This window comes from Narcine bancroftii, chromosome 6, assembly GCF_036971445.1.
Source record: "Narcine bancroftii isolate sNarBan1 chromosome 6, sNarBan1.hap1, whole genome shotgun sequence".
NCBI lineage: Eukaryota > Metazoa > Chordata > Chondrichthyes > Torpediniformes > Narcinidae > Narcine > Narcine bancroftii.
Genome location: NC_091474.1, coordinates 5,044,689 through 5,059,348, shown reverse-complemented (window position 1 = coordinate 5,059,348; position 14,660 = coordinate 5,044,689). Strand labels below are relative to the sequence as shown.

The 14,660-nt window shown below is 37.5% G+C and overlaps 1 protein-coding gene across 7 annotated transcripts in view; it reads left to right on the top strand.

The window, feature by feature from the left end:
* gmeb2 (glucocorticoid modulatory element binding protein 2) overlaps nt 1–14,660 on the top strand; it is a 54,630-nt gene that overhangs the window by 35,751 nt on the left and 4,219 nt on the right. For all 7 annotated transcript variants that reach the window (XM_069883704.1, XM_069883706.1, XM_069883705.1 and 4 more), the window contains 4 exons: nt 430–587; nt 2,818–2,889; nt 3,940–4,077; nt 14,042–14,164. In XM_069883704.1, the coding sequence (XP_069739805.1) occupies nt 430–587; nt 2,818–2,889; nt 3,940–4,077; nt 14,042–14,164 (491 nt within the window). The remainder of the gene's footprint in view (nt 1–429; nt 588–2,817; nt 2,890–3,939; nt 4,078–14,041; nt 14,165–14,660) is intronic.

Here is a 14,660-nt window from a genome sequence, read left to right as displayed (position 1 = left end):
CGGGATGAGGGATTCTTCCGACTGCTTGTGGCTGGGAGACAGTGGCACGCAATTGAGAAGGAGAGTTGGAGAGAAAAGTCAATAGGGGAAGGTAAAGAAGAAATGGAAAGTGAGAGGGGAGGGAGTTACCTGAAACAAGGACAATATTTGTTCTAAATTCATGTCGTGTGAATTTTTTTCAAGTTGTAAGATCAGTTCAGCTCCGGATAAATGAAGATTTCAGATTTGTTTCAGGTATCCTCATTTATCCCAAATTTTTTTTAAAAATTGGGATAAATGAGTATTTCGGAGAATCTGATTTCAGATAATCGGAGTTGTACTATACATCATAATGCAGACATTGTCACCTGAGATGACGTATTTGTTTCTAGTTGATGTTACTTTTTTTGATACAACTTGTTCGTGACATTTATTTTTGCTTCATTAAAGAAAAATCATGGATTCAGGGGAAATGGATTTCTTCCAACATAGTAAAGTGTGTTCCAATACTTGCCGTAGTACAAAAATTGATCTTTCCAGTGCCAGATCAGCTTTGAGCAGTCAGCAAGCAACAGAGTACATTCCAGTGACTCCCGCTTTAACTGATGGTAATGTGTTTCTTAATAAGCTTGGAAACATTTTTCTGATCTAACACCACAAACAAGTAATTTTCTTTGGGTCATTTAGCATTCTTAACTCTGAATGAAAATATGTTTAAATGATGCTTTGGGACTGAAGATTATAAAGTGCTAACATTACATAAAATACCAAAACAAAACTTCCTCATACCTGCTGAGTTGGTTGTAAAAGACACAGTGATTACACTTACAGTTGAGGGTGTTCTTGGTTAGCACTATTTATTCAACAGATACCAGCAATAACAACCCCCTTTTCCACTGGAACCATGTCCCAGGAATTGATGGCCAATTGACTGGTTAAGGGTCCAGTGGAACAGGGAAACAATCAGTTCGCCAGCGTCAAATGACTTAAAATCACGCTGAATATTGATGACCTCGACCCCTACTCACATCCTTGGGGTCAGCCGATTAAACCAGTGGAAAAAGGACAAGTTGCATCCCTGGACTATTATAGAAGGTAGACTCTCCTATCCATGGGGATGACTTGTGGTCAGTGGGAAAGGAGTTTGTGTCCTGGTTAAAAGTGGCCCAGTGGAAACAGCAAAAACAGTTTCTTTAACCTGGACACTGCATGACCAATTAACTGGGATGCCTGTGGAAAAAGGGCTACGGGTTACTTGGTCATTCATCATGTGGTGTCTTAATATGCACATATAATACTTCTGTCTACAAAAAAAAACAATGAGCAAATAAACAGAGATGATTTATTGGGCTAGATGGTGATAAATAATTCCAATGTTTTGTTTTCATTATATTCTTGTTGCATATTTCTACCTTTTTTGAAAGTACATGAACATTAAGTTATTAATTGGAGGTCAACCTGTCATAATTACGTATTGTTTTTGGTTCATTATGACCAAAGACTCTCGGAAATTATGTTAGAAAATTATCTGTAGGGGTGTTTGGAAGATGAAGTGAGAACAGATATTTAAAAGTGAACATCATAAAGAGATATGGGAACCATGGTCATATCTGATATTGTTGGAAATCAGCGTGATCTAATAGAATAAATGCACAGTGAACCTTTGGATGATGTGGTTGCCACCTGTAAACGTTACAGTTCAAAATCAGATTGTTAATAAAGAATGGTATTTGGTACAAATGTTAAGAGATAACGTGAAGCTATCAGCAAAACCCACTCGAGCATTTTTCCACTACAGAGTGAAGAGCACAAGTTGTAATGGCTGGATCTCACTTGGTGTGGCCTTTTTCTTGTGTTTGGTCGCTCTGCATTGCACTGATGATTACACTCAAATTTTGGAGCTCCTTATGTGCTCCAGCACTGCCATTAAACTGGAATCGGCCATGACCAGTGACAGGCTACAAGCAGGGGCTGGATACACCAACAATGACAAGCACAAAGCCGAGGAGCCAGATGTAATGGAGGACCAGGGATGGATTGAAATCACACATGGCACACATTATGTCTTTTTAAATGGGGCTTTATATTTGTAAACATGCTGGGGAAGAGTTATAAACATTTTTTTCCCACATCCACGTTCTACACATGGCTAAATTGTCCGTCATCTCTCTTGTTACAGAACATTAAGTTACACAACTCATTAACTTATGAATTTCTATTACTGACCTTGGGATACAACAGTATGAGACGACTTTCACTTTTGCAATCTAGAGATGTATCTCAGTACAGTAGCAACAGGTTTGTCTTCTCACAAAAAGGTTCAAGGAACTATGGAAAATGGCCTAATGCATCTATGCTCCAAAAGGATAAGCTGTAGGCAGTACATCTCCATTCCTGGCTTTCTGCCCTCAAGATATCGCCACAATATTTCTATATAAATACTAATAAGAAGGAAGAACATCTCACAAATAGTTTATTTAAAAGTATATTAAAAAGGCTTTTATTTCTCTCCCATGTCTGATTTAAAGTATTTAAGACCCTCATAATTAATGTAATTTACAAATAATTTAAAGTATGATACTCAAAACATCACATAGTAAATGCTGTCCATTAGGAATTCCCTATTAAACAACATAAGAAAATGATGATTGCAGTGCCTTAGATACAAGTAGATTTAAAACCTTCCAAAATGAGAAGGAAGAACTCTTAAAAGAGGGATGAGGGATGTTCAGAACAGCTGAAACTAAAACATACAGAAAAACTCCTTTGAATGATTCTGTGACTTCCACGCTATTTTGTTTATTTACCTAATTCATGACTGATTAATGACTTTTTCAGTTAATGGTTCCCCTGCAACATCTGGAATTGAGAATTGTGAAGACAATTGTGAATGGATTTCTGCTATTGGAGGTACAGAGCTTTTAAAACATTCAAAATAACAGCATATTCAAGTTTATTTGTCATTCGATTCTCCCAATACAAACCGATGGGAAAAATGTTCTCTGGTCCAGGGGTGCAGAGCAGTGCAAAACACATATACAGATATGACACATAGATAGATAAATGATCCATATACAGAGTACATAGGTAAATATATTAAAATAAATATGCTTAGTAAATAGTACAGTCACGGAGAATTTTAGCAGTTATTCAGTATTCTTGCTGCCCGTGGCAGGAAAATAGTACAGTCACGGAGAATTTTAGCAGTCATTCAGTATTCTTGCTGCCCATGGCAGGAACCTAGTGGTTCTGACTCTCATATCTTTTTCCCGATGAAAGATGCTGCATGCAAAGTAATGGGGGTCGTCCATGATTTTGTGATTTATATATTTATTAGCATTTAAACTCAGCCATAGTCTAAGCATCATCTTCACCCAGACAAGGCCTGGTTTTAATGTAAACCTATATGTTACAAGTGTGTGACTTTAACATTTCTAATATTGCCTTCTTGTAATATTTTTAACAATAAATTAGGATATAGCTAGAATGTAAAATATTTTAATGTCATGCATTATGAAGTATCCTTTTGGTATTCTTGCAGCAGATCTGCAAGTTGACAAATTAGCTACATATTAGGGGCCACCATAGACTAAAATACCTCTTTTACCCCTTCCTATCCTTCTTTGCTGCTAGTCCATCCAATTCTATCACTATCTCTACCATTCCCAAACACAACCTATTGTGCATTATCTCTTAATAGTAAACTTGTCTGCCTCCATTGTAAAAATGCACAGGTTTGATGTTGAGGGCTAATGAACAAAATTGACATTTGTGTCATTTTTCAACATTCTTGGAGCAATTGTATAAGAGAATGAGCAGGTCACAACCAATGGACAGAACTGAAGAAGATGGATGATCCTAAAAAAATATGCAAATTTGATTGTGATAAGTCACTGTTAGATTCCTTAAATTTATTTATTCATGTTGTTGTTACTGTTATCACTTTCTTTCATACTGAAGATGACACATTCTCATTTTGGCGTGGCTTAAAAGAAGCAGGTCTTCTCGAAGTGGTTGTACAGGAGTTTCAGCAAGAAATGCAAGGTACTTTGAAAGGCCTTCAACAGAGACTGCATCAGCCTCCTCTTCAAGTTGGAGGTGAGTGTGTATTTGTTTTGAAAATTTTATTGATTGATCATAATAAATCATACAATAAAAATATGTATAAAATATTTTACCCCATATAACCCCCCCATCCCTCCCAACCCCCCTCTAAACTACCCTAAAAGAAAGAGAAAGAGAGAATGAAAGAGATCAACTTACATAACAACCTTCAATTATTGCCATGGTTTAGTGCAACTCTATCAAAATTGTGGGAAAAATACTATTACAAATTCAATCTCATATATCTCATAAATGGGCTCCAAACTTTAACAAAGAAAGAATAATTGTGATGTAAATTATAAGTGATCTTTTCCAATGCGACACCAGACATCATTTCCAAATGCCATCGTTGAATACTCAAATCAATCTAATTTTTCCAAGTAATTGCCAAACATTTTCTAGCCACAGCTAAAGCCAATCTCAAAAAAGCAATTTGACACTTGTCTAATTTTAATTCCAAATTCAATTTCTTAATATAACCCAATAAAAATATTGTAGAATCAGGTGAAATTTAAAATTTAAATAAAGCTTCTAGAAGTTCCTTAATTCTATTCCAAAAAGGTTTCAACATTTCACATGACCAAAATAGAATGTTAAAAAAAGAACCAAAAATACAGTTTTAGATTTAGATTTCAGATTTATTGTTAGAAAACATACAAGACATCACATGCAACCTTGAGATTCTTTTGTCTGCAGGTAAGCAGAATTTACTACTTAATAGGTAGTGCAAAAAATTGTATTCAATGTACACATGCAAACAGATAAAGGAATATAACCAAACTGTGCAATGCAGAGAAAAATAAATTAATGAAATGCAAAACTAAGAGTCCTTAAATAGGTTCCTGATTGAGTTTGTTATTGAGGTGTCTGATGGAGCAGGGGTAGCAGCTGTTTGGGAACCTGGTGATGCGAGTCCTATGGTACTGATACCTCTTTCCTGATGGTAGCAGCGAGAACAGAGCATGTGCTGGGTGATGTTGATCCTTCATCAATGCTGCTGCTCTTTGACAGCACCGTTTCCTGTGGATGTTCTTGACAGTGTGGAGGGTTTTGCCTGTGATGTCCTGGGCTGTGTCCACTACCTTTTGCAGGACTTTACACTCAGGTATTGCTGTCTCCATACTGGACCGTGATGCAGGCAGTCAGCACACTTTACACCACACATCTGTAGAAATTTGCCAGGGTTTCAGATGTCATACCAAACTCCTGATGAAGTAGAGACGCTGACGTACTTTCTTTACAATGACATTAGTTTGCTGGGTCTAAGAAAGATCCTCCAAGATGGTGACTCCCAAGAACTTAAATTTGCTCACCCCCCCCCATTGATCGCTGGATTATACACTTATAGTTTTCCTTTCCTGAAACCAATAATCATCTCCTTGGTTTTGGTGACATTGAGTGCGAGGTTACTGTTGGTGCACCATTCAGCCAACTTTTCAATTGTTGCCTTTTTTTCTTAACCCACTACTGTGATAGTGTTAGTGAATTTGTAGATGGTGTTGTGGTTCTGAGCCACACAGTCATAGGTGCATGCGAGTAGAGCAGCCCTATGGTACTCCGGTACTGATGGAGATTGTGGAGTAGATGTTCATAGCAATCTTCACTGATTGTGGTCTGGAGGTGAGGAAATCCAGGATCCAATTACACAGTGGGGTGTTGAGTCTCAGGTCTTGGAGTCTGCTGATCAATTTTGAGGGAATGATGGTGTTAAATGCTGAATTGTAGCTGATAAAGAGCATCCTAATGCATGCATCTTTGCTCTCCAGGTGCTCCTGGGCTTTGGGTAGAGTCAGTGAGATGGCATCTGCCATCGACCTGTTGCTACGATAGGCGATTTGGAACAGATCCACGTCGCCACTTTACTTTAGAAACTTAAAAAAAAAATAGAAAGTAAAATTAAATAGCAGTTCACATTTTAAGGAATACAGTTAAAGTTACCTTTTGCCTGTGCTTGAGAGATATGCCTGAAGATATATTTGGTATGGGATAAAATAGGTTTCCTGGTTTTCTTCAACTGAGTGTCCATCAGAAACCACATCTATAGCGAGCCCAGAGGACCACAAGACCCAGCAGCAATATATATTCACCAAGACAAACGGTTACTTAAACAAAAGTTGCTTTTAATTATCTTTTAAACATGAAAACAGAATCCAACTTTAACTTAACTGACCTAAATTATCCCCCTTCTAATTCTAAGGACACATATATGTAATGTGTGTGAATAAGTTCAGAGAAGTTCTTTGGTTCACAGTCCAAGTTCACTCTTCCAAGTTCACTGGTTGCAGGCAATCCTTAAACTGTGCACAGAATTTAACATTTATAAAGTTCACCAGGCTTTGGTGCTTGAAAGGTAAATGGTTACTGCTTAGGAAGGTTCTTGTCAGTTTTTAGAGATTTGTTGTTCCTTTTTAATCATTCACTTCAGTGTCTTGCTGATGAATCTTGCCCCTTCAGGGTTCTCCAGATGATAACCTCTTTCAGGTCATCACAGAGTTCCTTTTTGTTTCTCTTATTCCAAGTGAAACATTAGACATGAACAACAAGGGCTTTGACCAGGCCGTCTTCCAAAATGGCTTTCCACAAGCTTGCCAGCTTGTCCTGTTCCAGTTTCAGCTTTGGTCACCAAATTATAGGAAGGATATAAACAAAATAGCGAGAGTGCAGAGAAGGTTCACGAGAATGTTGACAGGATGTCAGGGTTTGAGTTACAGAGAAAGGTTGAGCAGCCTGGGGCTTTTTTCTCTGGAGCGTAGAAGATTGAGGGAAGATTTGATGGAGGTGTTCAAGATTTTAAAAGGGACAGAGAGAGTCAACATGGATAGGCTTTTTCAATTAAGAGTGGGGAGATATTCTAACCAGAGGCCGTGGTTTGAGATTGTAGGGGGAAAATTATAAGGGGAACATGAGGGGAAATTTCTTCACGCAAAGGGTGGTTGGGATGTGGAATAAGCTTCCGGCAGAGGTGGTTGAAGCAAGGACGTTATTTACATTTAAGGAAAGACTGGATAATTACATGGAGGCAAGAGGATTGGAGGGGTATGGACCAGGTGCTGGTCAGTGGGACTAGGAGGGTGGGGATTTGCTCCGGCATGGACTAGTAGGGCCAAACTGGCCTGTTCTGTGCTGTATATGGTAATTCTGCTGGCTGCAACAATGTACAAGTGATCTCTGTGTCTCTCTCTGAGAGAAAGCTTGTTTTACTCTCTCTGCTTACAAAACCACATGATTCTCTTAGAACATCTCCAGACAGAAGGCAGATCTTTCATCTGTTTCCTTTTGTACACAACAATCTTGAGCACTCTTCAAAGCTTTTACAAAAGCTGTGGAGCCGATATGTCTAGCATGGGGCAGAGCTCCAGCATTTTAAATAAGATCTGTTTTAAAGTGTTTGTATGTAACCTACTCTAACAAACCTTTCCCAATTTATCTCCCAAAAAACATATCTACATACTGTCACACATCCAATGAATAAGCAAATCTGCCATCATAATTAGAGAGAGAAAAATTATATTGTTTTCTTTGTCTACAATTGCAGATTGTTTTAATAGATAACATTTCTAAATTTGAATAAAAATAGAAAATGGAGGACACACTCAGCAAGATTGATAAAGAGTCTTTGAAATATTATTTCCATTACTTTATTCAAAGTAGTTGGAATATGTAGGAGTACAAAGAGTGGGGAAATGTATGAAATTTTGGGGATGGGGAAACTGTGGTGTCAGCTGGTATGTACTTATTTGCCAGGGATGTTTCTGAGGTTTGGAATTTAGCAGAATGTATAAATTACTCGGTGAAGTATTCTGATCTGACATTATTAGCACAAAGGAAAAAAAATAAAATTAATAATATGCTGTAAAGTACACTGCATACAACTTAAGCAGAAAGGATGATAGCAGGAATAGTGTATGAAAATGAAAAATAATTGTTAATGGGTAGTTTCAGTCAAATATAAATTGGCAAGATTCAAGTTGCTCAGAGTTCAATTTGATAAACAATGCGTAGATGTCTTCGTGACCCACAGCATTAGATGCCACAAGCCACACATCAATTTCTGATTTCGTAATGGTGAATCACTCAGTGTTCAGAATATTGAAGTTGTAGCATGTATGAGTGCTGATCACTACAGAAGTTTAATCTGAAACTCAGAATTGCTGAAAAACAAGGAGCAGGTATATAATTTTACAAGGGCTAGGTAAAGAAATCAGTTAGTTAAACCAGTTAATTTTGGGCTGTAATTCTGCAACATTTCGAAGAAAACATCTTTAAAGGCATAATGCTGATCAAGCATAGAAAGTATGTACCCAGCAAACCAACACTAAACATGAGGGACCCAGTGAATTGACAAATTTAATAGGTACTAAATCAGAAAGAAAGACTACATTGGAATGGAATCCTCCAAGGAGAGGTGAGGGGTTTTCTGTGGGATGGATTATGATACATAGAAATGTGCAAAGGGGTGGATCAAAGGGCAAAGAGAGTCTTGGAACAAAACAAAGCTGCAAATGAAAAACATTATTGCAACATTCCTAAACCACTTAACAGTAATAGAGCAGTCAAGAAATTTGTACCATAAAGGATGCAGGCACATTAAAAGAGGGAAGATTATGATAGGCTAATATTTGTAATTGTTTCATGCTCCAAGTGATTACAAAGAAAGGCAATGGGCATCTTTCCTGTGGACAATGGCCTACATGTTTGCCATTACACCCCAAATGTCATTACGAAACTAGACTTATATTAATATGGCATGAATGAATTTTAAGCAAATTTCAATGTCAGTTGTTAAAAAGGTAAGGAAATTTTGGTTAAAGGAATTCCTGATGTCTGGCATTATGCTTCTGTGATCCAGCTCACCCGTATAATAGCAACCTTACTTCGAATGCACAAAGTATTTTTCTGGTGAGATTTTCAGCTATGTTGGTTGGCATCATTGGTTGGTTGGCATCATTGGTTGGTTGGCAGGTCTTGATACCATCAGGTACATATTCCTGCAGTCACAGGCAGTGTTGCTCGAGTTTCTGCAAAACAAATCTCAGGCAGACTTGCCTAAACTGGGTTCCCAAGCCCCACACTTCCAGGTTGTTTCTGCAGATTCTCCATGAAAATTGAACAAGGCCTGATTGACTGCAAAATAGTTACATTAAATAAAATATGCAAAGTTGCAAGAAGACAAAAGAACAGATGGCAAAGGTGGGGAGATCAACCTTCATTGTAACCTTAAGATAGCTGCTTGTTAAGAGGTCTAATTTATTCAATAAAACACTCTGGTTGGACATTCTTAATGTGATTGGATGCCTGCAACTACTCTCAGAATATGAGTCAAGCTCACAAACTTTGCTTCAGGATCCTTGCAGTTCTGTCTCTGCTCATCCAGCACTTTGTGGATCGCTGTTGCATTGGAAAAGTTAAGAACAGCTCTGCTGATAGGGCAGTGAACCTTCCTTATGGGATAAATGTGACTTATGCATTCACATTTGAAAAGTGCATTTGTCTATGGTCTTTTTTCTTTGGCTTGGCTTCGCGGACGAAGATTTATGGAGGGGGTAAATGTCCACGTCAGCTGCAGGCTCGTTGGTGGCTGACAAGTCCGATGCGGGACAGGCAGACACGGTTGCAGGGGAAAATTGGTGGGTTGGGGTTGGGTGTTGGGTTTTTCCTCCTTTGCCTTTTGTCAGTGAGGCTTCAAAAAATGTAGATGTTCATTGAGAGCATTCATGACCTTACAGACACATGCCTGGCAACTTCTGAGTGCTTTCCTGCATGCAATTTCTTACTTGTGTGGTCTGTGCCAGTCCCCTTTGCATTATTGTCATATGTACTCATTCTTTGCCAATATTCTCCCATAGTATAAAGTATTTGGTTATTTAGCAGTCGGACCCTTGAACTACATTTTGTGTCTGAACTGTGAGAAAATGTATTATTAACATTCTATTCTATATTACTTCCATTGGTTAATGTCCAAAAACAAGGTAGTGTTATATGAAGGTTTCTTCTAGCAATGTTTTAAATCTGGTACTAACAACATTTACAAATTTGATACAGAAGCCCAGTGTCATTTTCACCCTGAAAAAAGGGCACAGATGCATTCCTGAAGTGGTAGTTTAGGTTGAAAACAAATCATTTGATTGGCGACATACTTTTTTAACTTGATTAGGGAGTGATCTATGATTAAAGGCTTATGATGTAATGTCCCTCAACTTTTAATTAAATTTGGTGGATTCAATATAAATGCTTGAAATTTGATTGGTTAATAGCTGAATGGTCAAAAACGAGTCCTTTCTAGACAATTTATGTTTGCATATAAAAATGGATTCTTAAATGCAAAGTTTTTGAAAGATAAAGTTAAACAGAGAAATTATTTCAAAAACATAATATATAGTGTGCGGAACAAATAAATGAAAATTAATGTAAACAATCTTTGAAACTCTGCTTTAAAAAGTTAATATAACCATATAACCACTTACAGCACAGAACAGGCCAGTTCGGCCCTACTAGTCCATGCCGTAACAAATCCCCACCCTCCTAGTCCCACTGACCAGCACCCGGTCCATACCCCTCCAGTCCCCTCCTCTCCATGCAACGATCCAGTCTTTCCTTAAATGTAACCAATGATCCCGCCTCGACCACGTCTGCTGGAAGCTCATTCCACATTCCCACCACCCTCTGCGTAAAGAAATTTCCCCTCATCTTCCCCTTATAATTTTCCCCCTTCAATCTTAAACCATGTCCTCTAGTTTGAAACTCCCCCTTTCTTAATTGAAAAAGCCTATCCACATTTATTCTGTCTGTCCCTTTTAAAATCTTAAACACCTCTATCAAGTCCCCTCTCAATCTTCTACGCTCCAGAGAAAAAAGCCCCAGTCTGCACAACCTTTCCCTGTAACTCAGACCCTGAAATCCTGTCAACGTTCTCGTGAACCTTCTCTGCACTCTCTCTATTTTGTTTATATCTTTCCTAAAAAGTTCAGAGAATCAATCACGTTTGTATTTTTTAAGCACCTTTAACATAAGGCAATCAAAGGATGTGTTGGCAGATAAAGTTTGAAATTGGGCCAAATAAAGAAATATTGGGGAAAGACTTCAGGGGCCTCAGAAAGGAGGAAAAGGAATAAGAAAGTCAGAAATTGTATTTGACATGAATAATTGTTGAAACAGTCAAAAATATTTTGTAGACTTAACATTTAGTATACTTAATCAAGGGGCTTTGTGTATGTCCATTTCACTGGCATCATAAATGGGAATGATTTGCTGAGGGCATTTGTTACTCTCTGCCCAACAAACACCAATAATTTTTATATTACTGGTACAGAAATAGGGAAAGAATTTTGCACAAAGTTCTGATTGGCCATTTAGAGAAATATCAAAGAGCCATTGATAATGCACATAGCTATGTTGCATTTACTGAGATATAGATCACGGATGACAAGAATAAGCTTTCCATGAAGATTATGAAAAGGTATGGAATTGATGTCTGAGGATTTACATCATCCAATATTTCTTTTTACCCAAAAAAATCAATATTGAACGCAGACAAAATGCTGGTAATTTTTCTGTGTTTAATTTTCATTTTTTTTAAAAATGGTTCTGCACATTAGAGGCCACATTTTCTTATAGATTCCAACCAGTCTTCATAGAATCCCTTTTTTTTTCCTTTATTAAATAATAACATTTAAAAAATTGAACAGAACGAGGCCTTTTGGCCCACTGAGCCGGCTCTGTCATTTATCAAGATCATTATTGCAACACCATTTTTGTACATATCCTGAGATCTGTTGATTCCTGTAATATCCAGAAATCTTTATTTCTGTTTTGAATTAACTCGATGCCAGTCCCAAATCACACTGTGATAGAGAATTCCAAAGATTCGCCACTTCTGCATGAAGACACTGTTTCTAAACTCCTTGACCAGCGGAAACATAATTTCAGTATCCAGTTGGTTGAGCTTTCTAGAAATGTTGGAAGTTTCAATTAGATTTCCTTTTATCCTAAAGAATATTGGAAAGTCTATCCAACCTCCCCTCATTTGGCAAATATGCCATTGGTGAAACCAGTCTATTGAACCTTTGCAGTTTTCCCCCTTTCTCCATACAGTACAACTCCGATTATCCAAAATGGTCAGGACTGGGCCTATCTCAGATAAACAGTTTTTTTTCACAGAACTGGTCATTTTTTTTAAAAAACAGCCCAGTAGCAGCAGTAAATCACTTGTATCAGTGTTTAAACAGCAAAAAATAACAGAGAAAGGCTTTTTTAAGCATTAAAATAACATTAATACTCACCAAAAAAAATGCTGGCTGCAATGTCGTTGCCGATCACTGAGACCTTCCAACCGCTGATCCTTGGGGAGGTTTCCCGGGCTGGTGGAACTCTCACTTGCAAGTCGGCAGGTTCCTGTCTCCCCGGTTACTAGGGCTCCTAATGCCAGAGTCCTGACTCTGAATCCTCCCCTAGGGATTCCACTGGGGAGTCCGGTGTGCTTATGCGGTAGTAGGCTGAGTGGAGGGTTCGGAGTTGGCATCACATGTGCCGAGGTGGAAGGGGAGTGGACACCACTGAGTCCAAGGCCCTGCTCCTGTCTGGGAGGCCACTCTCCTTGATGACGCCAGGACAAGGGGTTCTTCCCACCACTTGCGGCTGGGAAACAGTAGTACACAATTTGAGAGGGAGAGTTGGAGAGAGGGGAGGGAGTTACCTGAAACAAGGACAATCTAATATCATGTCAGGTGAATTTTTTTTCAACCTTTGAGGTCAGTTTGGCTCCAAACAATTTTGGATAGGTTTCTGATTTGTTTCGGATATCCTCATTTATCTGAAAAATGAAAACAATTACATATAAATGAGGATTTTGGAGAACCTGATTTTGGATCATTAGGAGTTGTATCATTTTTTAGAATAAGGAAACATAAATTATACACAATACTCCAGATTTAGCCTCATTGGTGCCCTGTTTATTTTCAAAAAGACCTGTACTAAAACCCTCTTGCTACGAGGACCAGCATACCATATGCCTTCCTAGTTGCAGAGCAGTGTGTAATTTACAACCAATCACTGATCTATAATTGAGTTAGCTGCAATTAACTAGATTCCTTTAGGGAGGATTGAGCTGCAGGATTAAGAACTGATCAGAATAACAGTATTCCAGATTTTATAAACAGAGTACTTAAAAATGAAAATACACCTGCTGATTACGAAGATTGTACGATTCTTTCATTTTGCCGAACAATCACTCGTAACTCTTTCCATGATTAAAGTAATGGAATATATACTGTATCTAGTTCTTAATGAACACCACCAAAAAAATTACTATCTTAAAAAATGTATTGGAGAATTTGTGTAAAAGGTGGATTTGCATAAATCACGGCATCTGTAATCCAAATGTCTCTGTAATTAAATCTGAAACTAAGGTCCTGAATCTAAATCTAAAGCCCATGAAGAGTGGGTTGCCTACAATAGATTGAAGAGCTGTTTTAGAAGGCTTGACAGTGTATGGGCAACAGTGAAAATAGAAGGGACATTTGTACATTTCTGCCTGGTGTAAAATTAATACGCGTGGTTAATAAAAATTTAGGGTAGTATTAGATCCAAAGACAAATCATTTAAATGGACAGACAAAATAGCAAACTTGATAACTGGAGGAAGTTTAGATTTCAACAAAGACATTGATTGAGAAGGAAAAAAAAATGGAGTGTAAAATTGCAGGATTCTTGGCCATTTGTCTGCTCTCACTTTTATTTTTCATATTTACCAACAATTCATTTAGTCTATGTTGCAAAAATAACTGGATTCATTTTTGGAAAAAAAAACAAAACAAATTATTTTCACAATTTCCTATTTGAATTCATACCAACTAAATTGCAATTTTTTGAGGATTCCTTTTTTGTTTCACTTGTTATTGGGAAAACTTTATTTCAATATTTATTTTGTGGACTATAACTTTATATCATTGATTATTTTTCAGATGCAGTCATTCTTAACAATATTGTGCAGAGTTTTGGTTTGTTGGACCTTGTTAAAAAAGTTTTAGCGGGTCATAAAAGTCAAATGGATCGTTCTCGAGAGCAGTACACAAGAGATTTAGCAGGTCAGTTTCATTCCATTTATTTGTGATCCCTATAACATCAGAATTACTGCAAAACAAAAAATCCCTTTTGCTAATCATTGCAATTTTCTGAAGTGCCTTCATTCTTGCTTTCATTTAAGTAATGTCTCCCCTCCACTCTGCTATTCATTTCTTAATTCATCACTTAATAACAGTGAGGATTTATTTTCTCAATAGAGTGGCATGGGTAATTAAGTGTATATCATTTATTAGATATTAAAGCACATAATTTCAGCAAACATTCTACTTCAACTTTAGAGATTTAGGAATGCATTTTTTTAATGTCTTGGATTTTGATCATTTCGATTTGTTGCATACATTTGCCATCTAAATAAACAATTGTCATGCACTTAGTTTGTGTGTCTTTGTAACTAAGAACTTGCTGAGTGAAGACCTACTGGACCCAATTGAAATGGCTCCAGAGCCCAGATTAATACATCTGATCAGTAACCAAGCCACAGCAAACAATGCATGTGTA